This window comes from Theropithecus gelada, chromosome 6 (assembly GCF_003255815.1).
Source record: "Theropithecus gelada isolate Dixy chromosome 6, Tgel_1.0, whole genome shotgun sequence".
In the NCBI taxonomy this organism is placed as follows: Eukaryota; Metazoa; Chordata; class Mammalia; order Primates; family Cercopithecidae; genus Theropithecus; species Theropithecus gelada.
In genome coordinates this window covers 135,748,982-135,772,055 of record NC_037673.1, presented here as the reverse complement: position 1 = coordinate 135,772,055, position 23,074 = coordinate 135,748,982, and the positions used below count along the sequence as shown (strand labels likewise).

Here is a 23,074-nt window from a genome sequence, read left to right as displayed (position 1 = left end):
TTTTCTGTGGGGTGATTAGAGAGGCTGCATCAGTTCTGGTGTGTGGGCCCCTTCGTGCTACTGTGGATCTGGGACCTTGTTCTCCACCTTGTTCTTTATGTGTATTGTGTGGTTTGGGTTGAATTGAGTGTCCATGGAGCCCTGTCTGCAAGGGGTGGGGCTTGGTATCCACAGCCCCCTGGGGAGTTCTGGGAGGAGAGGGTGGAGAGGAAAGTGCTGGGGAGTTGCAGAGGCTTCAAACTGGTCCAGCAACTTGGGAAATTGGGAGTAGGAGCCAAGAGGGAGAGGAGAGGACAAGTGGATGGACAGAGGAACAGTGTGGACACCGGCAGGCAGGCGGACTCAGTGCTGTGGCATGAACCTGCTGTCCAGTTGGAGAGCGGTGCTGCCCCTTGGCCCTGCGGGCAGGGCCTGGCCATGGGCACAGCCACCCAGAAGTAGGTAGGCCCTAGAGTGCTGGGGCTGGGGCAGCCCAGAGGGAACAGAATGGGGACCTCAGGCCTAGCCCTCACCAGCTGAGGAGCCTGAGCTCTGAGGGCCCCTCCCCATGTCCCCCCTGCCATCCTCAGGCCCTGCTGGGCTGGGCCTGCCAGGAGGGGAGAGAGTTTGGGCATAGGACTGCCTTCCTGGGCTGGGTGATGGGCAGTCACACCGGGCTTGGTGTATAGAAAGGCCCCATGCTCCATCTGATGCTCTTGCTATCTTTAAATTCTTTATACTTTTGGAATAAAGGCCTCACATTCTAACTTTGCACTGGGTCCCACAAATTATGTGACTGGGAGGGAAAGGGATCTGTGTCCTGACACAGGGTGCAGGCCAGGCTGGGCCAGCCTAGGCAGCTCCATCTGCAGAGGCCCATCTGCTGCCTGCCTCAGGGACCCTGAGGGGTGCAGGTGGTGGGGGCAAGGCAGCTCAGACCAACCTGAATTTTAGGATTGGTTTCTGCAACCTTGCTATCTGCATGGCTTGGGTCAAATCACATCTACTGAATCTGTTTCCTTTGCTGTTAAAGGGGTTAATACTGCCCAGCACAGGGGCTACTTGGGACAGTGCAAATCCATGTTTCTTGGCACAAGGCCATTCCTTAATAACGAGAATGACTATGATGATGATGATAATGATGAACTGGTTATTAATAAATGGGGAAGGGCCTCATACAGGGGGTTACATAATAAGTGCCTGTTTCCACTCCCTCTTTCTCCCCTCACCTGGGGCTTGGTAAACTTCTGGTCCTCACCCCCTCGACTCTGGCCCTCTCTTGGGAAACAAGAACAGGTCCAGCACCCAGGTGCAGATGTGGGCAGGGAAGGGCACATGTGGCAGAGGCTTGGGTGGCTTTTACTGCCCTAGTGAGAGTTAATACATTACCTCTGCCCAGGCCCCCCTTTCGCAATCTGGAGCTGGGCATCTGGTTACAGATTTACTTCGAACAATGCCTGATATGTGGAGTAAAGTCCTCCTCCTTGGCCTTTGTAAAGTCCTCCCCTCTTCTCCTCAGGAACTGCTCAAACCTGTGCCCCAAAGATGAGGGCCCACGAGGACCCCGAGGGCCCGACACAGGTGCTGGGGGCTGGGGGTGGGGGCTAGGTGGGGGCGGGGGGCGGTGGGGGGCTGGAGGGCCTGTGCAGGCCTTCTCCCGGGAGGCCAGAGATAAACATTCTGATGAACTTGATAAAGAGTGACTGTCCTAAACTGAATGTGGCAACTGGGGGATGGGTGGGGGTGGGGGTCAAGAAGCCTGCAGCTTTGGGACTGGCTGACTCTAGGTTGGGGTTCAGGAGAGGCCTAACCTCCCCGCCAGTGACACCCCAAAGATCTCCAAGGGGCAGAGGTGGGACCGGATTGGACTTGTCCACAGTCTCGAGCCCTCTTGGCCCCCTCGCCTGTGGTCCCCAGACCTCTGACTTAGGGGTCCATTTCCCTGGCTAAAATGACAGGTCCTGAGGGCTCTAGAAGCGCACAATAGACTCATCCCTGTGGGAAGCAATGTGAAGTGGGAGACAACTGTGGCCAGGCCGAGTGGGAACCAGGTGGATGAACTGTTGGGGAGGGCAGGGACCCCACTCTCAGTTGCTGATAGGCCACTCGGGCTGCCTGATTGTTTTCGGGGCAGAATGGATTTTGCCTGTCCCCATCACTCTACCCTAAGCTACTTATCTCTGCTGCCCCTAGCATGAATCCCCCAGGCACCCTCCGACCCCCCTACCCACAGAGCCTAAGTTTGACATGTTGTACAAGATCGAGGACGTGCCGCCTTGGTACCTGTGCATCCTGCTGGGCTTCCAGGTGGGTCCCCCAGGGCCTCCCTGCCCTCACTCTGCACACTCCGCGGTGACTCCAGCCTGTCCCTGGCCAGCAGGGAGTATCCTGGGTAACAAGAAGAAAAACCTGAGGTCAGCACATGGCTGTCAGCAGGCAGGGGTGGGGAAGAGACTGAGTCCTGAAAGAGGATGAACTCCCTGGGGGCGTGTGACACTTGCCAGGTGGAGTGTTGGTGACAGGGTGCAGAGCCAACTCCATGGAAGCCACAGGAATAACTTGGGTGGAAATTAGTGACCCCCAGAGTGGTCAGCAGTAGCTCTCTGGGAATCCCTTGTGGGGACTGCCTTTCCTGGGCAGGCAGCCAGGTCAAGGCCTGCTGAGGCAGGCATGAGGACACTAGGCTGTCCCCTCTCCCTGGAGCTCTAGGGTCCTGCCTCATGCACTCTGCTCTCTCCCTCCGCCCAGCACTACCTGACATGCTTCAGTGGCACCATCGCCGTGCCCTTCCTGCTGGCTGAGGCGCTGTGTGTGGGCCACGACCAGCACATGGTTAGTCAGCTCATCGGCACCATCTTCACGTGCGTGGGCATCACCACTCTCATCCAGACCACCCTGGGCATCCGGTGAGCCGCCCAGCTCCCCCTCCCCCCCCCACTGTGATCCACACAGCAGGAGCAGGTGGGCTCCCAGAGGACACTGGTGAGACAAAAAAGCCACTATCTGCCTCCAACTGCTTCTCCTATCCCAGGCCAGCCTTAGAGCTGGGCAGCGCAGCCCTGACCCTGGGAACCTTGATCTAGGCACACTCAAAAACCAAGCATCTGCAAGTTTAAGGGAAGGGAATTAAGGGAAGGGAATGTGCCCTCGCTGGCTCTCCCCCTTTATTTATTTATTTTTTTTTTTTTTGGAGACAGTTTCACTCTTGTTGCCTAGGCTGGAGTGCAGTGGCATAATCTTGGCTCACCACAACCTCCACCTCCTAGGTTCAAGCGATTCTTCTACCTCAGCCTCCCGAGTAACTGGGATTACAGGCACGCACCACCATGCCTGGCTAATTTTGCATTTGTATCCACCCGCCTTGGCCTCCCAAAGTGCTGGGATTACAGGCATGAACCACCAAGCCTGGCCAGCTCTCCGCTCTTAAGCCCCATTCTGAATACTGCCCAAATGGCAGCCCTGAGCTAGCTCCCAGGGCCGGTGCCAGACTCTTCAACAGCCCACCCTCCCAGGGCCCCACGCTCCCGAGTGCACAGCCCTAGGCCTGGGTGGCATTTGAGCTGTTTGAGCACTGGGGGGCAGGGGATGATTGTGAGAGAAATCTGGATGTGGGAACTGAGCTGTCCACTTCCGGGCAGGTGCTCCCTCCTAACAGTGCAGGAGCTGGTGGTGGGAAGGAAAGGGGGCAGGTTTTGAGTTGGGGGCTCCATTTGTTTTCTTCCTTGGGCAGCCAAAATGTTACAGTTGGTCTTCCCTGGGGCCTCAGCGACTTTCATCTGCCCTTATCCCTCGTGTCTCTGTCATTCTCTCTGTGCTCTCCTTTCCTGATCTCTCCCCATGTCTATATCCCTCCTCCCCCACATCTATATCCTTCCTCCCCAACCTGTTGCTCTGTGCCTCTCCTTCAGGCTGCCGCTGTTTCAGGCCAGTGCCTTTGCATTTCTGGTTCCAGCCAAAGCCATACTGGCTCTGGAGAGATGGAAATGCCCCTCGGAAGGTGGGTACACTTCTGGGGTCCACACTGGGGAAAAGGGAAGGCCCAGAGACCTGGAGGTCTGAGCAACTGTCCCGGGTCCAGACACCAGGGTGCAGTCATGGCAGCATCTTCTCTCCCTCTCTTGTCTCTGTACCTGGTCCATGTGTGTGTCCCTGACTCTACCCCCAGAGGAGATCTACGGTAACTGGAGTCTGCCCCTGAATACCTCTCATATCTGGCACCCACGGATACGGGAGGTGGGTTTGCACATAAGGGTAGAAGCTGGGTCCTGAGGAGGGGCTATATGGGAGTGAGGGTGGCCGCTGAGTTTGGGGATTTAAGGAGGTGGTCCAGGTTGTTCCTGCTAACAGTAGCCAGGTCACGACCTTTACATGGTGACTTACAGCTGATGTTTGCCCTTCCAGGTCCAGGGTGCAATCATGGTGTCCAGCGTGGTAGAGGTGGTGATTGGCCTGCTGGGGCTGCCTGGGGCCCTGCTAAACTACATTGGGCCTCTCACAGTCACCCCCACTGTCTCCCTCATTGGCCTCTCTGTCTTCCAAGCTGCTGGCGACCGAGCTGGCTCCCACTGGGGCATCTCAGCTTGGTGAGCAGGCACCAGGCCTGATCCCTGCCCAGCCCCAGCACCCCACCCTCTTCATGTCCTTCATCCTCCTTCCTGGATCCTGGCCCCAGCCTGGCCTCCCGTCCACTTCCTGATTGTGCCTCTGCCCCCAGCTCCATTCTCCTGATCATCCTCTTCTCCCAGTACCTGCGCAACCTCACCTTCCTGCTGCCTGTCTACCGCTGGGGCAAGGGCCTCACTCTTCTTCGCATCCAGATCTTCAAAATGTTTCCTGTGAGGACCTGGCAGGCGGCTGGGGCTGGGACTATGGCCAGGGCTTGGGCTGAGGTGGGAGAAGGTTAGCCTGGACAGAGACCTCCAGTGCCTTCAGTGCCCCCCCACCCCCCTGCTTCAGATCGTGCTGGCCATCATGACCGTGTGGCTGCTCTGCTATGTCCTGACCTTGACAGACGTGCTGCCCACAGACCCGAAAGCCTATGGCTTCCAGGCACGAACCGATGCCCGTGGTGACATCATGGCTATTGCGCCCTGGATCCGCATCCCCTACCCCTGTGAGCAACATCCCTTGGGCCCCTCTGTCCCCAACTGAGACCACCTATGAGACAATCCTGGTGACCCCGGTCCAGCAGGTGACACGCCTAGCATTAGCCGCACATTTATAGTGTGCCCAGCAGAGCAGTGTTTTACTTAGACAAAGCTTCAGTCCCACTTCCTGGCTCTGAGTGACCCAAATAAGCTCCCACAACTGTATAGCTCCCATCCCAGCCTGAGGTCTCCTTACCTGTTCTTGCTCCTTCCAGCACTGCCCTGTCTATTCCTAACCATCACAGTCTCCTCACTGTAGCCAACCATCCTGTCTCCCTCCGGCACAGGTCAGTGGGGCCTGCCCACAGTGACTGCAGCTGCCGTCCTGGGAATGTTCAGCGCCACTCTGGCAGGCATCATTGAGTCCATTGGAGATTACTACGCCTGTGCGCGCCTGGCTGGTGCGCCACCCCCTCCAGTACATGCTATCAACAGGTAGCCTACCTGCCCTCCTCAGTATCTGATCTCCTCAGGGGTCCTCCAGGAAGCACACACACAGGAACGGGGTGGAGGCCCAAGGGCTAGGCTTAGGCAAGTCGGGAACACGCTCCAGACCTCATTCTCCTTGCTTGTGCGATGGGGGTGCCCTCTTATCACCCCTCTGTGGTTGCTGGGAGTAGCTGAGAAGACGGCGGAGTCGGAGGGGAACCACCATCATTGACAGCCCTCGATGTGCCCGGCTCTGGCTGTGCATTCTTATGCAATCTGTGAAGCATTTTGTGAGACGGGCACCGGTATTTATCCCAGGAGGAAATTGAAGGCCAGAATTGCCCACAGAATTTAAGTGCCAGGGCACTGGGACTAGCTTTGGAGCCTGAGCACTCTGGCCTGGAGTAGGGAGTGCTACAGCTGTTAGCTGCAGCCCCCACAGCGCCAGAGGACGGCGGACCACTAAGATGATGGGGAACACAGGCTGGTGCAGAGGCTGGACCGAGCCCCAACTCGCCCTTTCCTTACAGGGGCATCTTCACCGAAGGCATTTGCTGCATCATCGCGGGGCTGTTGGGCACGGGCAACGGGTCCACCTCTTCCAGTCCCAACATTGGCGTCCTGGGGATTACCAAGGTGTCGCGACGAGCCGGAGCCAAGTCCCGATCTAATTCTGTGGGCCGTAGGCCCCGCCCCAACCCCGTCCCCACTTTGGTTTAGCCCCACCCTGTCTTTGAGAGGCCTCGCCCCCGCATCAAGCCCCAGCAGGTTTATGCCTCGCTCTTATAACGGGCCCCGCCCCTGGAACTAACCCCGCCCCAGCCTCGTCCCCTGGTCTAGCTCCTCCGCTGGCTCCCCGGCAGGTGGGCAGCCGGCGCGTGGTGCAGTATGGTGCGGCTATCATGCTGGTCCTGGGCACCATCGGCAAGTTCACGGCCCTCTTCGCCTCGCTCCCTGACCCCATCCTGGGAGGCATGTTCTGCACTCTGTTTGGTGAGTGTCTGGCGCGGGCCACGGGTCGCGGTGCAGGTCACCGAGTGGTGGGACCCACCTGGATTGCGCGTGCGCGACGCCTCCAGTGGTTCTCTTGCGCCCGTAGGCATGATTACAGCTGTGGGGCTGTCCAACCTGCAATTTGTGGACATGAACTCCTCTCGCAACCTCTTCGTGCTCGGATTTTCCATGTTCTTCGGGCTCACGCTGCCCAATTACCTGGAGTCCAACCCTGGAGCCATCAATACAGGTGCCTCCAGCTGTTTACTGTCTCCAAAGGTGGGGTGGGCCCAAAACTTTGAGCACAGCCCCCTCCCTCAAAGGCTCCACACAGCTACAGCCACAAATCCTACCCAACTCTGGGTGTCAATCAGCAGCTGAGAGCCTGGGTCACAGCTGTCCTTTACTAAGACACTTCCTGTGGACAGATACTGACCTTTACATGTGCTTATTTTTCAAAACAGCTCCATAGATCTATTTATCTATATTTATCATTTGTCCATTATCATTTCAACTTTCCAGATGAGCAACATGAGGCTCAGAGAGGCTCAGTGATTTGTCCCAGGTGAACAACTAGCAACTGGCAGAATTGGGATTTGAACCTAGAGATAGGAAAGACAGAGATAGGTTTGAGACAGGGCTTTGTACTGTTCCTTTGCCATGGATGCACAAGAGGAAGTCCCTCAACTCTGCTCTCCGAATTGGGCCATGACACCCATTGGCCCTTGGCCTATTCCACAGGCATTCTTGAAGTGGATCAGATTCTGACTGTGCTGCTGACCACGGAGATGTTTGTGGGCGGGTGCCTTGCTTTCATACTTGACAACACAGTGCCAGGTATGGTTCAGTCCTGGGAGGGGAATGAAGAACTAAGCAGGACTCATGCATTCCAACAGATGGCCTCTAAGCTGGAGCTGTGGCTAGGTACCATGCGATGCAGTCCCTGCAGGGAGCATCAGGAACAGATGGGCTGGCAGAGTTCTCACTGGCTGGAGGGAGAGAATGAGGCACAGACATGCCTCAGAAGTCTTGAAGAGGATTGGGCCAGGAGAGTCACTGCTGGGTCCTGTGAATCCTTTCCTTTCCATTTGTTCCATTTCTTTCTTTTTCTTTTTTCTTTTTTTTTTTTTTTTGAGATGGAGTCTCACCCTGTCACCCAGGCTGGAGTGCAGTGGTACAATCTCAGTTCACTGCAACCTCCACCTCTGGGGTTCAAGTAATTCTCCTGCCTCAGCCTCCCGAGTAGCTGGGACTACAGGTGCCTGCCACCATGCCCAGGTAATTTTCATATTTTTAGTAGAGATGGGGGTTTCACCATGTTGGGCAGGTTGGTCTTGAAGTCCTGACCTCAAGTAATCCACCAGCTGGGATTACAGGCATGAGCCACTGCACCTGGCCTCCTCTCCATTTCTTAATAGCCAGTGGGCTAAGGGATGTCTTTGCTTTTTCAGAGTAGGACACAGATAAATGCAGCATCAGTTTGTTGGCAAAATCCATCCACTCCAAATATGTCAGCAGCCTGCCACAATGGCGACTAGAAGAGCCACTAACATTTCCCTTTGGTACCAGAGCTTTTTGCAAAGATTGTGGAGGATACTTTGTGGGGCCCACATAAAGGTGCCAGTAAATATATAAAATAAATGTCATCAGGTGCTCTGATAACAAACAGTTAACATTTACCAAACATCTACTATAGGTCAGGCAGAGCTAAGTGTCTTACTTCATCCTCAAAAACCACAGTCATAAAGTCACAAAATTAAAACATTGAAGCCAGGTGTGGTGGCTCATGCCTGTAATCCCATCACTTTGGGAGGCTGAGGTGGGCAGATCACGAGGTCAGGAGTTCGAGACCACCTAGCCAACATGGTAAAACCCTGTCTCTACTAAAAATGTAAAAATTAGCTGGGTGTGGTGGTGGGTGCCTGTAATCCCAGCTACTCAGGAGGCTGAGGCAGGAAAATTGCTTGAATCTGGGAGGCAAAGGTTGAGTGAGCCGAGATCGTGCCATTGCACTCTAGCCTGGGTGACAGGGTGAGACTCCATCTCAAAAAAAAAAAAAAAAAAAAAAATTAAAACATCGCAAATCTGGGATATATATTTTAATTGAGACGGGGTCTCGGACTATCACCCAGACCAGAGTGCAGTGGCGCAATCATAGCTCACTACAGCCTCAAACTCCTGGGCTTAAGTGACCCTCCTGCCTCAGCCTCCCAAGTAATTGGGATTACCAGTGCACAGGTGCATGCCACCATGCCCGGCTAATTTTTGAATTTTTTGTAGAGATGGGGTCTCACTTTATTGCCAAGATTGGTTTCGAACTCCTGGGCTCAAGTGATCCTCCCATCTCAGCCTTCCAAAGTACTGGGATTATAGGTGTGAGCCACACCTGGCCTCTATTTTTTTTTTTCTTTTTTTTGAGACGGAGTCTTGCTCTTGTCACTCAGGCTGGAGCACAATGGCATGATTTCAGCTCACTGCCACCTCCACCTCCTGAGCTCAAGCGATTCTCTTGTCTCAGCCTCCCAAGTAGCTGGGATTACAGGCGCACACCACCACGCCCAGCTAATTTTTGTATTTTTAGTAGAGACAGGCTTTCACCACGTTGGCCAGGGTAGTTTCAAACTCCTGACCTCAGGTGATCCGCCCACCTTGGCCTCCCAAATCCTAGTCACCTTTGCTAGGATTACAGGCATGAGCCACCACGCCTGGCCTCTATTTTTAAATTGAGATGGGGGTCTATGTTGCCCAGGCTAGAGTGCAGTGGTTATTCACAGGTGTGATCATAGCATACTACAGCCTCAAACTCCTGGACTCAAGCAGTCCTTCTGCCTCAGCCACCTGAGGAGCTGAGAGTACAAGTGCATGCTATATACCATCTCACTAAATCTGGGATTTTTAACAACATCCATCTGACACAGTCAATAGCCTGTGTCCCATCCAATGCACCATACTGCCTCTGCTGGAGGGCTTCAGGGGACCTGGGCTGCAGGACTGGGGAAGGCTCCATGGAGACGGGAGTTAATGATTGCATCAGTATAGGGACATAAGGGATGGTAGCAGCAAGAAGATGGGTCTCCATCCCCAGTCACTTACCGGCCTGATCACAGCCACAGGTCCTGTCTTCCTCCGTCTGTCTGAAAATCGAAGTGTTTATATTCATATAACATAGGTGTCAGAGGCTGTCTCTGCACAGCTGGTGGTTTGGGGTTGGGGAGGACAGAGGAGGGCCAGGGTTCCCCATAGGATTTTAGGCAGAATCAGAGGGTGCTCTTGGTAGCAGCTGTCCCTTCAATGGATGGGTGGGTATTTGAACATGGTGCTCACCCCTCCCCATTTAGAGGATGCTAGATTGGGGCTGGAACAGACCATCCTATGGGCCTGAGACAGTCAAGTGGCAGCCTCAGTGCCTAGGGGATATGAGGAGATGGAGAGCATCTGGGTAGGCGTCTGTACATGAAGAGGCTTCTTTGTGACTTGGGTGGCTAGATTAAGCTATCCTTAACGACAGCTGTAGAACCGCCTGAGTCCCTTATACCCCACCTTTCAACCCACCTGAGCATCACAACTGTCATCCTGTGTGTCATGCCACATAAGCTCAGCAGTCTTCAGTATACACTGAGGAACCTAAAGCTCAGGGAGGTTAAGTCACTTGCCTAAGGTCACACAATCTGGATTCAAACTAAGGTCTAGCTGGCTCAAAACCCTGTCCTTAACCATGGAATAGCAAAAGCCTTTTCCAGCCCTTAACTTCCTGCTGGGGATGGGTCACTTTGCACTTGCTTTTTTTTTTTTTTTTTTTTTTGAGACAGAGTCTCGCTCTGTCGCCCAGGTTGGAGCGCAGTGGCGTGATCTTGGCTCCGCTTCCCCGGTTCACGCCATTCTCCTGCCTTAGCCTCCCAAGTAGCTGGGACTACAGGCGCCGGTCACCACGCCTGGCTAATTTTTTGTATTTTTAGTAGAGACAGGGTGTTCTTTGTCTTTACCTATCCATAGCCCAAACTAGAAGGCAATCTGTTTAGTTCAGCACATGCTGCTAGAGCTTACCAGCTTGGCCCTGAATCAGACACTGAGAAGGATATGCCAAAAAGTGTTAAGTCAGTAACAATTTGTGTAGAGGAGCTCCTGGCACAAGATAGGTGGTAAAACTAGATTTAAGCAAGCAATGAAATCAATGAAGCTGGGCTGGAGTTATTGGGAGGGTTTATCGATGAGGGAGAGTGGGTGAGGCCTAGGAAAAAGGAGGGGGCTTGGAGAGTAGAGAAGGCACTGAAGGTTGGGATGTAGTGGGCAGGCTGGCTGGTCTGCTAGACGGAGCTCTGGGCTGGCTGCCACATATGTCTTGGCAGTGGTGCGAGGTAATCAGACACCAGGAACATAGTCCTACACCACACCTACGGCTCATCCCACTCTACTCTGCCCACTGTGTGTGCCCTTTGTACAGCCAAGCCCAGTCAAACAGTGTCTCTTCCAGACTGTGTGTGCCCTTTGTAGAGCCAAGCCCAATCAAACAGTGTCTCTTCCAGGTAGTCTTCCCTGGGGACTTCACCTTCCCTCAGTGCCCTCTCCTGTGAGATTTTGGAACATAACTTGGTTTGTGCTACTCATGGGTTTGTTCTCAGCCTGGGCGGCCAGCAAGTGGAAATCCCCACTCCTTCTGCTAGATTTATAGTATTTCAGTCTTTGTCGATCCCAGCCCTCTTGTGAAAACCTGAGATCTCATGTGACGCTCCTCCACCTGAGGGAAAATTCCTAGTTGTAAAAATTACTAGCCAGGCGCAGTGGCTCACGCCTATAATCCCAGAACTTTGCGAGGCCAAGGCGGACTGATCACTTGAGGTCAGGAGTTTGAGACCAGCGCCTGGCCAACATGCTGAAACCCCATCTCTATTAAAAATAGAGTAATTAGCCAGGAACGGTGGCTCACACCTGTAATCCCAGCTACTTGGGAGGCTGAGGCTGCATGCAGTGAGCCGAGATCAACTCACTGCGCTCCATCCTGGGCAACAGAGCAATACTCTGTCTCAAAAAAAAAAAAAAAAAAAATTATTTGGTGTATCCCTACCTCCATCAAAGGTTTTATTTAGCTTGATTTTCTGAAGTTTGTATTATAAAAATGAGTTTTTCACATATGGAATCATAATACGAAATGTTAATACTGATTATAGTGTTTCAAAATATGCCTGCCTTACCCCTAGAACACAATCTGGGCCTGATTTGGTTCCCATGGGCCTAACACACATTACCCACACACTCACAGAGGTTGACAATAATATTTTTGTCCTTTTCTTCATCTTAAAAGTTTGTATAGGCCGGGCATAGTAACTCACGCTTATAATGCCAGCACTTTTGGGAGGCCAAGCCGGGTGGATCACAAGGTCAGGAGTTCAAGACCAGCCTGACCAACATAGTGACATCCCGTCTCTACTAAAAATACAAAAATTAGCTGGGCGTGGTGGTGCATGCCTGTAATCCCAGCTACTGAGGAGACTGAGGCAGGATAATCGCTTGAACCCGGGAGGAGGAGGTTGCAGTGAGCCGAGATCGCGCCAATGCACTCCAGCCTGGGGAACAGAGCAAGACTCTCTCTCAAAAAAAAAAAATAAATAAATAAAATAAAAATTTGTACAATGGTGTCTATACACCTCCCAGGGGTATGTTTTGAAGAAACAATATAATGAAATTAAAGCACTTAGCACACAGCCTGGCACACTGTAGTTATACAATAAATACTAATTATAACTAGTATCCTTTAGTGTTCCTTAGAGCTCTGGCCAAATTAGGAGCTCAGAAACCATAGATTCAGCCACTTTTTAGGACCAAATGATAGTTAAGAAAGATACTTGATTCCAGAAGTCTGCCTTAGGAGTGCGTTACGGAAAGTGGGGGCAGCTGAGGGTTGCTGGCCTTGGTAAATGATCCCACTGTCCTCTTCCAGGGAGCCCAGAGGAGCGTGGTCTGATACAGTGGAAAGCTGGGGCTCATGCCAACAGTGACACGTCTTCCAGCCTCAAGAGCTACGATTTCCCCATTGGGATGGGCATAGTAAAAAGAATTGCCTTTCTGAAATACATTCCTATCTGTCCAGTCTTCAAAGGATTTTCTTCAAGTTCAAAAGATCAGTTTGCCATTCCAGAAGACACTCCAGAAAATATAGAAACTGCATCTGTGTGCACCAAGGTCTGAAAAATGACTTCCAGGAAAGGTAGGATGTGTCTATGGTTTTTGTGGGAGGGCTGAATAATCAAAACATTCTTGGCCGGGTGCAGTGGCTCATGCCTGTAATCTCAGCACTTTGGGAGGCCGAGGCGGGCGGATCACGAGGTCAGGAGATTGAGACCATCCTGGCTAACACGGTGAAACACCGTCTCTACTAAAAATACAAAAAAAAATTAGCTGGGCGTGGTGGCGGGCGCCTGTAGTCCCAGCGACTCGGGAGGCTGAGGCGGGAGAATGGCGTGAACCCGGGAGAGGGAGCTTGCAGTGAGCCAATATCGAGCCTGGGCGACAGAGTGAGACTCCATCTCAAAAACAAAACAAAACAAAACAAATTCTTTTTTTTTTTTTTTTTTGAGACGGAGTCTCGCTCTGTCGCCCAGGCTGGAGTGCAGTGGCCAGATCTCAGCTCACTGCAAGCTCTGACTCCTGGGTTCACGCCATTCTCCTCCCTCAGCCTCCCAAGTAGCTGGGACTACAGGCGCCCGCTACCACGCCCGGCTAATATTTTGTATTTTTTAGTAGAGATGGGGTTTCACCGTGTCAGCCAGGATGGTCTTGATCTCCTGACCTCGTGATCCACCCATCTCAGCCTCCCAAAGTGCTGGGATTACAGGCTTGAGCCACCGCGCCCGGCCAACAAAAAAATTCTTACGCTTTAACCAAAGAGAAACCAAACTACTCAGTTATCTTTCCTGTAAACTGTTTGAATGTCCTCAAAGAGAAGGTGAGCTGGGTAAAAAGTAAATATACGGATTTTGGGTGGAATTCCTTTACCATTTCATAGTAAGAGCAGAACTTCCCAACTAGTGTGGGCCACTAAGAGGCTACAAGTATGCTGAAATGCAGATCCTCTAGCCTTCCAGACACCTGGGCAGAATCTGGGCCAATTAGTCTTTGAGCTAAGAACCCCAGCCATGGGCAACCTCATTCTTGTACTTCAGTATGCTAGACAAGTATCACTTTGATATGCGACATGGAAAATGCTAATACAGCACAAGAACAGGAAAAATTTCTCATATACACTGCTTTGTTTCAATAACGTCATAAAATTAAAACCACCTAAAACAGGATGCCTTCATCCTAAAAGAACACCTGTACAAGCCCTAATGAAGTGATCCTTTGTCCTTAGGGCTTCAGAATGCATGGGCAGCTGATGCTCGGAAACCTTCCATCACTGTATGTAATGCAGATGCCTGGCTCTCTACTAAACACTGAAGTGGGTCCAATGTGCACATTCCCCCAGACAGACAAGAAAAGTTCCCCAAAAGAGAGGTTAGCCTAGATGACTCCTTAATAGTAAAAATAACAACACTTAAAACAGGGCTTTCTATGTCTTAAGTGCTTACATATATTAACTACTCACATAATCCAGAGACAGTTATTACTGCCATTTTAGAGATGTGGAAAGGAAGGTACAGAAAGGTTAAGTGACATGCCCACGATCACAGGATTCACATCCAGGAAGTCTGGTTAGAGCCCCCACCCCCCCGCCTTTTATTTTTTTTGAGACAGAGTCTTGTTCTGTCGCCCAGGCTGGAGTGCAGTGGCGCCTTCTTGGCTCACTGCAACCTCCATCTCCTGGGTTCAAGCAATTCTCTTGCCTTAGCCTCCTGAGTAGCTGGGATTAAAGCTGCGTACCACCATGCCCAGCTAATTTTTGTATTTTTAGTAGAGACAGGGTTTCACCATGTTGGCCAGGCTGGTCTCAAACTCCTGACCTCAAATGATTCACCTGCCTTGGCCTCCCAAAGTGCTGGGATTACAGGGTTGAGCCACTGCGCCCAACCTAGAGCCCCCTTTTCTTTTTTTCCCAACAAAAGCCACATTCGAGAATTTTTACTCTTACCGGCGATCACCTGAGGTCAGGAGTTCGAGTCCAGCCTGGCCAACATGGCAAAACCCCATCTCTACTAAAAAAATACAAAAATTAGCCAGGCGTGGTGGTAGGCGCCTGTAATCCCCAGCTACTCCAGAGCCTGAGGCAGGAGAATCGATTGAACCCAGGAGGCAGAGGTTGCATTGAACCGAGATTGCACGACTGCACTCCAGCCTGGGTGAAAGAGTGAGACTCTGTCTCAAAAATAAATTAATTAATTAAGAAAGAAAGAAAGAAAGGCTGGGTGTGGTGGCTCACGCCTGTAATCCCAGCACTCTGGGAGGCCAAGGCAGGTGGATAACCTGAACTCAGGAGTTCAAGACCAGCCTGGCTAACATGGTGAAACTTGGTCTCTACTGAAAATACAAAAATTAGCCAGGTGTGGTGGCAGACACCTGTAATCCTAGCTATTTGGGAGGCTGAAGCGGGAGAATCATTTGAACCTGGGAGGTGAAGGTTGCAGTGAGCTGAGATCGCGCCACTATACTCCAGGCTGGGCAATAGAGCAAGACTGGCCGGGCGCGGTGGCTCAAGCCTGTAATCCCAGCACTTTGGGAGGCCAAGACGGGCGGATCACGAGGTCAGCAGATCGAGACCATCCTGGCTAACATGGTGAAACCCCGTCTCTACTAAAAAATACAAAAAACTAGCCGGGCGAGGTGGCGGGCGCCTGTAGTCCCAGCTACTCGGGAGGCTGAGGCAGGAGAATGGCGTAGACCCGGGAGGCGGAGCTTGCAGTGAGCTGAGATCCGGCCACTGCACTCCAGCCTAGGCGACAGAGCGAGACTCCGTCTCAAAAAAAAAAAAAAAAAAAAAAAAAAAAAGGAGCAAGACTTCGTCTCCAAAAATCAACCAACCAACCAACCAACTACACACTGGGGTACACGTGCCCACACCAAAGAACCTCCCCCAACTCCCAGAAGAATGTGAGTCAGAACTGACTATATGGCTTTCTTAATCTTTTTCAACCTAACAAGCTCAAGAAAAGCCCTTGTGAAGAACAAAAAATAGAGGTTCTATTAGAGTAAGGTCACCATCATATTGGTCAGCCATGAAGTTTGTTACATGACTATCTAGGATTCCACTGACACTGAAGTCTGAGGTGATTAAGAAGCAAGGAGGGGCAATGGGGTTATTCTATTGCTGTATTCTGGACAGATACTTGCATAACAACATACCTGTTAGTTAGAATCTAACAAAGCCTGAAATCTTAGCATATTTCGCCAGCAAGATTGTCCTGAGGCACTGGGCCCATACTCAAGTGAGTAACACCACTACAGTACATTCTAGCACCAATAAACACAACCATCTGCTCAGTTCTACTATTATTTATTTTTTTAAATATTTTTGAAAAAATATAATTTTTTTACAATATTTTCAACTTAAACACTATTCACACTGAACACGTATGGCAGCTTAACCTACCCAAATATGAAGTTTAAGAAGCCAAAACTGTTCTAGCTTTGTTAAAAGAAAAGTTGTGCTGCAGACTCTTGTGATGGTTAACAAAGCAAGGAAAAGCACCACTCAAATCATGTTACAGTATCTTTGTTCAGCTGGATTATGGGTTGGCATTGGTCATATGTTAGACTCTATACAGGCATAACTATGATGCAGTGAATCCCTTAGAAGTTACAATTCTTAAATTACATACTTCCTCAGATGTAACATTAAATTTATAACACAATAACGTACCAGAAAAGCCTGGAATGGCACTCATCTGCTGACTACCTTGTAGCCTCAGTAATATGACATACTCGTCTATAACAAATTATCTCTGACTGACTAATAGACCTTCAGAAAATGGAGATTCTTTTTGATGGGGACATAATCAAATTTAAGTCTGAGAAATATGCTTAACAGTAGGAACTCAAATTAAATTTACTGATTTTAAAGTTTAGACATTAATAAGTGTTAGTTAACCCTAAGGGACCAGTTTAGCCTCAAAAAAAGACAATTTAGTAAGGTTTAGGTCTTTTAATTTGGTGCTTGTTCACAACTTGACTGGTGCTTCTTTCCTTGCTGTCTTCACATCAAGCCATGGGGCCAATTCTATTTTCAGTAAGTGTTTGACAGCTTTTTACTTAATAACAGTCTCAGCACTTTTATTAAGCATGCAGGACTAACAAAAACTTTGGCAATGCATAAGTGTAACACAGTGACGAGAGAGCTTTTACAATTAAGTCTTCTAATACTGCCTTCACAGTGTGGAAATTGTGCTACATCCACCAAAAGAGGGCCCCGTCTACTCAAATATTTCAGTACTTCACCCCAGGAACAAACTCCTTTGCATTTGGATTCAGATTGCTCTTGACCTGGAAAATAAGCACATAAAAAAGCAAGTTCATTAACATAGTTTCAGGTACTAATTCAACCTAGATCCTCATGCAAAAACATCTTCCAAACAAAAAAGACAAAAGGGCTGGGTGTGACGGCTCACGCCTGTAATTCCAGCACTTTGGGAGGCCAAGAGGCGGATCACGAGGCCAGAATCAAGACCATCCTGGCTAACACGGTGAAACCCCATCTTTATTAAAAATACAAAAAATTAGCCGGGCATGGTGGCGAGTGCCTATAGTCCCAGCTACTTGGGAGGCTAAGGCAGGAGAATGGCATGAACCCGGGAGGCGGAGCTTGCAGTGAGCAGAGATCGTGCCACTGCACTCCAGCCTGGGCAACAGAGTGAGACTCTGTCTCAAAAAAAAAAAAAAAAAGACAAAAGAACTCAGTCTGTAAGACTATACTTAACCCCAAAAAAACCCAAAAAGGAGGAACCAGATGTAAGCTATACATCATATCAAATTACATCAATTTTTTCTTTTTTCTTTTTTTTGTGATGGAGTCTCGCTCTGTAGCCCAGGCTGGAGTGCAGTGGCATGATCTAGGCTCACTGCAACCTCCGCCACCTGGGTTCAAGTGATTCTCCTGCCTCAGCCTCCCGAGTAGGTGGGACTACAGGCGCGTGCCACCACACCGAGCTAATTTTTTGTATTTTTAGTAGAGATGGGGTTTCACTGTGTTAGCCAGGATGGTATTGATCTCCTGACCTCGTGATCTGCCTGCCTCGGCCTCCCAAAATGCTGGGATTATAGGCATGAACACCGTGCCGGGCCTAAATTACATCAATTTTCTAAAGAGAAAGTAGGAATTGAAATTCAGTTTGCTTAAGTGTAACCAGAAATCCAGTAACTTCACATAAATTAAAGGAATAGCACTGAACAAGGAATTCTGTTAATCAAACTATGGTATGTAGCTTTCTTTAAAGACTAAACACCAAGGAAACATGTTAAACAAGTGTTGAAATTATGATTAAAGCAACTGGGGAATTGTTGATGGATTAATTTTACTTTAGAATCCTCGCTAAAAATGTGGAGTTGTTTTTCTACAATTGCCGTCTTCTAATTCCCACAGGAAGCATGGTATACAACAGGAAAAGAAAATGACATGGGGAACCAGAAGACCTAAGTCTGAAATCCCAGCCCTGCCCCTAACTAACTTCTATGTAAACTCAGATAAGTCATCTTTCTCTGGGATTCAATTTTTTGCATCAGTTAAAAAAAAAAAAACGCCGCGGGTGGGGGGAGATGGGCCAAAGTCTGAGTCTTAGAGACTCGTACCAATGTTATGCTATGTCTCTAAATCTTTACTCTCCTAAGCAGACCTGTCAGCATCTAGGAAGAACAGCTAGAAATTTTCCTCTGTGGTATTTTAGACTGCAAGTTGATAAAAATAAAAAGAAATGAGGACAGGTTCCAGGGCCTGAAATGTAGGTATGCTGGAAGGCTTTTACATTGAATTTGACCCTACATCACTTCAAGACTAATGCATAATATTAAACATCATGTTGAAGAAATAATTTTAGTTTCGTAATTTATACATAGCAGTTTCTTTGGACAGGATATATTCTCCCTTCCAGCAAGGGAAATAATGTATCTATACTTTAAAAGTATGAAGTTTAAGGAAAAAAAGCAGCATTCCTGTTCTCTTTGAGACAGGGACTCGCTCTGTTGCTCAGACTGGAGGGCAGTGGCACAATCACAGCTCACTGCAGCATCGGCCTCCTGGGCTCAAATGATCCTCTAGCTTCTGCCTCCCGAGTACCTGGGACCACAGGCCGGTGCCACCATACTCAGCTAACTTAAACTTTTTGTAGAAATAGGGTCTCCCTTTGTTGCCCTGGCTAGTCTCGAACTCCAAAGTGATCCTCTCACTTTGGCCTCCCAAGGTGATGGGATTACAGGCATGAGCCACCATATCCAGGCACAGTGTTCTTAAATGAACTATCTTTCGGGAGCGACAGAAGAATAAGAATGAAACAAAGTAGTATCACATAGACTGAGAAGAACAAACCAGCTTCTGTACTATGGAATTATACTGGGTCCAGATTAAAGCTATTTATTATGCTCAGCCAAGTGTGTTACTCTGCAGGGTAACTGGGATTATTTACGGTGACTAATGTAGTCATAAGTCATCATACCCCACAGACTATTCAGATCATACGGCTGCTCAAATGGGTTACCATCACTTACTGCAACAAAGGCTATACCACAATGTAAACTTCAGTGCTCTCTACACCATCCCTTAGAAGAATGTTTTCCAAATGCCCAACTCAGGCAGGTTGGCTGTATAATAAATCCTCTGTAGTCCTTTTAAAAAATTAACATGCTCAGACAACTGAGCATGTTGGGATGCAAGTAAAGAACTGGTTTTTGTATTTAATGCTTCATAGGTAATTACAGTGTACAGATTAGTTCAGTGGACCCAGCCAGTTCTCACTAGTGCTGATGTTTAGTTGTAACAATTTTCCCCGCTTCCCCAATTTTTCTTTTTTTTTTTTGAGAAGTCTCACTCTGTCTCCCAGGCTGGAGTGCAACAACGCCATCCTGGCTCACTGCAACCTCCACTCCCCGGATTCATGCGATTCTCCTGCCTTAGCCTCCCGAGTAGCTGGGATTACAGGCATGTGCCACCAGGCCCAGCTAATTTTTGTATTTTTAGTAGAGATGGGGTTTCACCATGTTGGTCAGGCTGGTCTCGAACTCTTGACCTTGTGATCCACGTGCCTCAGCCTCCCAAAGTGTTGGGATTACAGGCATGAGCCACTGAGCCCAGCCAAAACAAGATTAAAGAGCAAAACTTCTCCATCAAGCTACTTTTGTATAGGCAAGTAACATGATAATATTGTGTGTGTTTTTAAATTATTAATTCTTTAGGACATTTAAGTACCCTAGGGCAACATCAGGACTAAAAGCAGGGGCTAGAAGTCCATTTAAGACTAGCTCCACAGTGTTGCCAGAAGTGATTCCATGTCATGAGACTCTGCTTCCATCGTAAAAAGCAGCAGAATTTCTTTTTCCTTTTTTTTTTTTTTTGAGACAGAGTCTTACTCTTGTCACCCAGGCTGGAGTGTAGTGGCGCGATCTCGGATCACTGCAACCTCTGCCTCCAGGTTGAAGCAATTCTCCTGCCTCAGCCTCCCAAGTAGCTGGAACTACAGGTGCCTGCCACCATGTCCAGCTAATTTTTGTATTATTTTTTTCTTTTTTTTTTGAGTCAAGAGTCACTCTGTTGCCCAGGCTGGAGTGCAATGGTGCAATCTCCACTCACTGCAACCTCCGCCTCCCAGGTTCAAGTAATTCTCCTGCCTCAGCCTCCTGAGTAGCTGAGATTACAGGCATGCACCACCAACCCAGCTAATTTTTGTATTTTTAGTAGAGATGGGATTTCACTATGTTGGCCAGGCTGGTCTTGAACTCCCAACCTCAGGTGATCCACCCACCTCGGCCTCCCAAAGTGCTGGGATTAAAGGCATGAGCCACCATGCCCGGCCAATTTTTATATTTTTTATTTATTTTTTTTAATGGAGTTTCGCTCTTGTTGCCCAGGCTGGAGTGCAATGGTGCGACCTCGGCTCACCGCAACTTCCATCTGCCAGGTTCAAGAGATTCTCCTGCCTCAGCCTCTTGAGTAGCTGGGATCACAGGCATGTGCTACCATGCCCAGCTAATTTTGCATTTTTAGTAGAGATGGGGTTTCTCCATGTTGGTCAGGCTGGTCTCAAACTCCTGACCTCAAGTCAACCACCTGCCTCGGCCTCCCAAAGTGCTGGGATTACAGGCGTGAGTCACCATGCCCAGCCAGAAGCAGCACAATTTCTGAAGGGGAAGAAGATGCAGAATTCTTAAATAGATGGGAACTGGCTTTTCCACTTATGCAAAAGTTGCACTAGGTCTTAAAAGATGAAAAATAAGTTTTTACCACAAGATCTTCCAGAGAAGAGCCATCACTGATAACAAGGTCATTAAACTGGTCTTGGATTTGGTCCATAGTTTGTGGGAGATCTCGAGCTGGAATAAACCATTCATGCTCTTCTTCCTCTTCCAGCATTTCTTGGAAACAGCGTTCAATAAATTCTTCTTCCCATAACTCCTCTTCTATCTAGATTTATAATAAAGGATAATTTGTAGCACACTTGGTAGATATCACTAGGAATGGCTTAAAATATCTTGAACTAAACCATTTAAAGGCACAAGGTCACACTTTCTTTTCTGCTTCTGTGCTAAGGAAAAAAAATGCTTACCATAATGACCTGCGAAGATCTGTTTAGGGTTTTTCTGTTTTTACTTTTATTAGTAGAACAGTCTTTTTTCCACTGAGAGTGGCAGGGAGGAAGTAAAAAGAGATGCCTGTCTCTTTTTTCTGTGCCTGTCTACTCCTTACTCCTAAATTCTCTTGACTTTCACAGTAACACAGCAATCTGACTGGCGTAAGGCAGTGGTTTCCAAATCTGATTGCTCACTGGAACCATCTGGGAGTTTTGAAAAAGTTTTCCAGGCTCCACCCTCATCCTCCTGATTCAGAATCTCTAGGGTGGGACCCTGAAACAAGCTCCCCAGGTTATTTCCATAAGCAGTTAAGCCTGGTAGTAATCAGCAGCCAAATAAGTAGGAGTGGTGGCACATCAGTCTACATACTTCATACATAAAGGACAAGATAAACACATTTCATGGACAAGTACAATCATATTGAGGGCCGGAATGGACTATGAAAAAGAACATGTTTGTACAAAAAACTAACTTGTCTGTTGAATTCTTCTTCATTTTCCATCCACATGTACTCTGCAAATGGATTGTCATCTTCATGAGAATGACCGTTAATAATCACATCTTCATTGATGATGCTTGGGCTAGTACTGCTGCGACTTGGATCTTTCATGGCTGATGTTGGTTGTCGTTTTTAACCTTAAAAGAACAACAACACAGTTAATTTACTTATTTATTCAGGGTTTTTTCTTTTTGAGACAAGGTTTCACTCCTTCATCCAGGCTGGAGTGCAGTGGTGTGATCATGGCTCACCACAGCCTTGATCTCTTGCCTCAGCCTCCCAAGTAACTGGGACTACAGGTGTGCACCACCACACCACCCAGCTGAATTTTTTTTACTTTTTGTAGAAACAAGGTCTGTGTTACCCAGGCTGGTCTCGAATTTCTGGGCTCAAGTGATCCTCCCCACCTCAGCCTCTCAAGGTGCTGGGATTATATGCATGCGCCACCGGGCCCAGCTGATTCTTTCAGTTCTTAATGAGCATCTGTTTATTAGCAGGCATCATGAATAGGTGTTAGAGGCAGATGATACACGGTAAGTTGCACAATTGGAAAGCTTCACATTTTTTTTCCAAATGATTTTAATGTTTTAATAGGAGAGGATAGCTAAAACATCTAATGTTTTCCTTTTTGTTTTGTTTTTTTTTGAGATGGAGTTTCACTCTGTCACCAAGGCTGGAATGCATTGGCATGATCTTGGTTCACTGCCACCTCAACTGCCCAGGTTTAAGCAATTCTCCCACCCCAGCCTCCCAAGTAGCTGGGATTACAGGCACGTGCTACCATGCCCAACTAATTTTTTGTATCTTTAGTAGAGACGGAGTTTCACCATGTTGGCCAGGCTGGTCTTGAACTCCTGACCTCAGATGATCTGCCTGCCTTGGCCTCCCAAAGTGCTGGGATTACAGGTGTGCACCACTGTGCCTGGCCACATCTAATGTTTTCTGATAACAGTAAATGAAGTACATCAGTTGCTTACATGGGACTCTCCAAACCATCCAATTTATATTTTATATTACATATCACTTGCTTTATAAAGCAAGCATGGTCGGCCGGGCACAGTGGCTCATGCCTATAATTCCGACACTTTGGGAGGCCCGGGCAGGTGAATCATTTAAGGTCAGGAGTTTGAGACCAGCCTAACATGGTGAAACCCTGTCTCTACTAAAAATATAAAAAAGGTCAGGGGCAGTGGCTCATGCCTGTAATCACAGCACTTTGGGAGGCCGAGGCGGGTGGATCACCTCAGGTCGGGAGTTCAAGACCAGCTTGACCAACATGGTGAATCCCCGTCTCTACTAAAACTACAAAATTAGCTGGGGTGGTGGTGCA

General features: G+C 49.0%; 2 protein-coding genes across 4 annotated transcripts in view; one reads left to right on the top strand and one right to left on the bottom strand.

The window, feature by feature from the left end:
- The first annotated feature begins 237 nt into the window (after positions 1-237).
- On the top strand, positions 238-18,496 carry SLC23A1 (solute carrier family 23 member 1). The gene is made up of 16 exons (XM_025388797.1): positions 238-437; positions 1,499-1,560; positions 2,173-2,286; positions 2,728-2,885; positions 3,888-3,976; positions 4,145-4,212; positions 4,381-4,562; positions 4,694-4,814; positions 4,936-5,092; positions 5,414-5,561; positions 6,086-6,191; positions 6,419-6,548; positions 6,655-6,798; positions 7,290-7,385; positions 12,484-12,750; positions 18,052-18,496. Exons 1-15 carry the CDS (start codon positions 302-304, stop codon positions 12,729-12,731), a joined length of 1,959 nt encoding a protein of 652 aa, XP_025244582.1. The 5' UTR covers positions 238-301; the 3' UTR covers positions 12,732-12,750; positions 18,052-18,496.
- Positions 15,954-23,074, bottom strand: part of PAIP2 (poly(A) binding protein interacting protein 2) — a 22,424-nt gene continuing 15,303 nt past the window's right edge. Inside the window, exons 2-4 of one of the 3 annotated variants that reach the window (XR_003119925.1) lie at positions 21,718-21,881; positions 20,899-21,074; positions 15,954-16,955 (exon numbers count right to left, since the gene is read on the bottom strand). Coding sequence is in view for 2 of the 3 variants with exons in the window: in XM_025388831.1 (XP_025244616.1) it covers positions 16,899-16,955; positions 20,899-21,078; positions 21,718-21,855 (375 nt within the window). In the remaining variant the exon portion in view is untranslated. Of the gene's footprint in view, positions 16,956-20,898; positions 21,079-21,717; positions 22,343-23,074 lie in introns of those variants that run through there. The other 2 variants (XM_025388831.1, XM_025388832.1) reach the window with 2 other exon arrangements.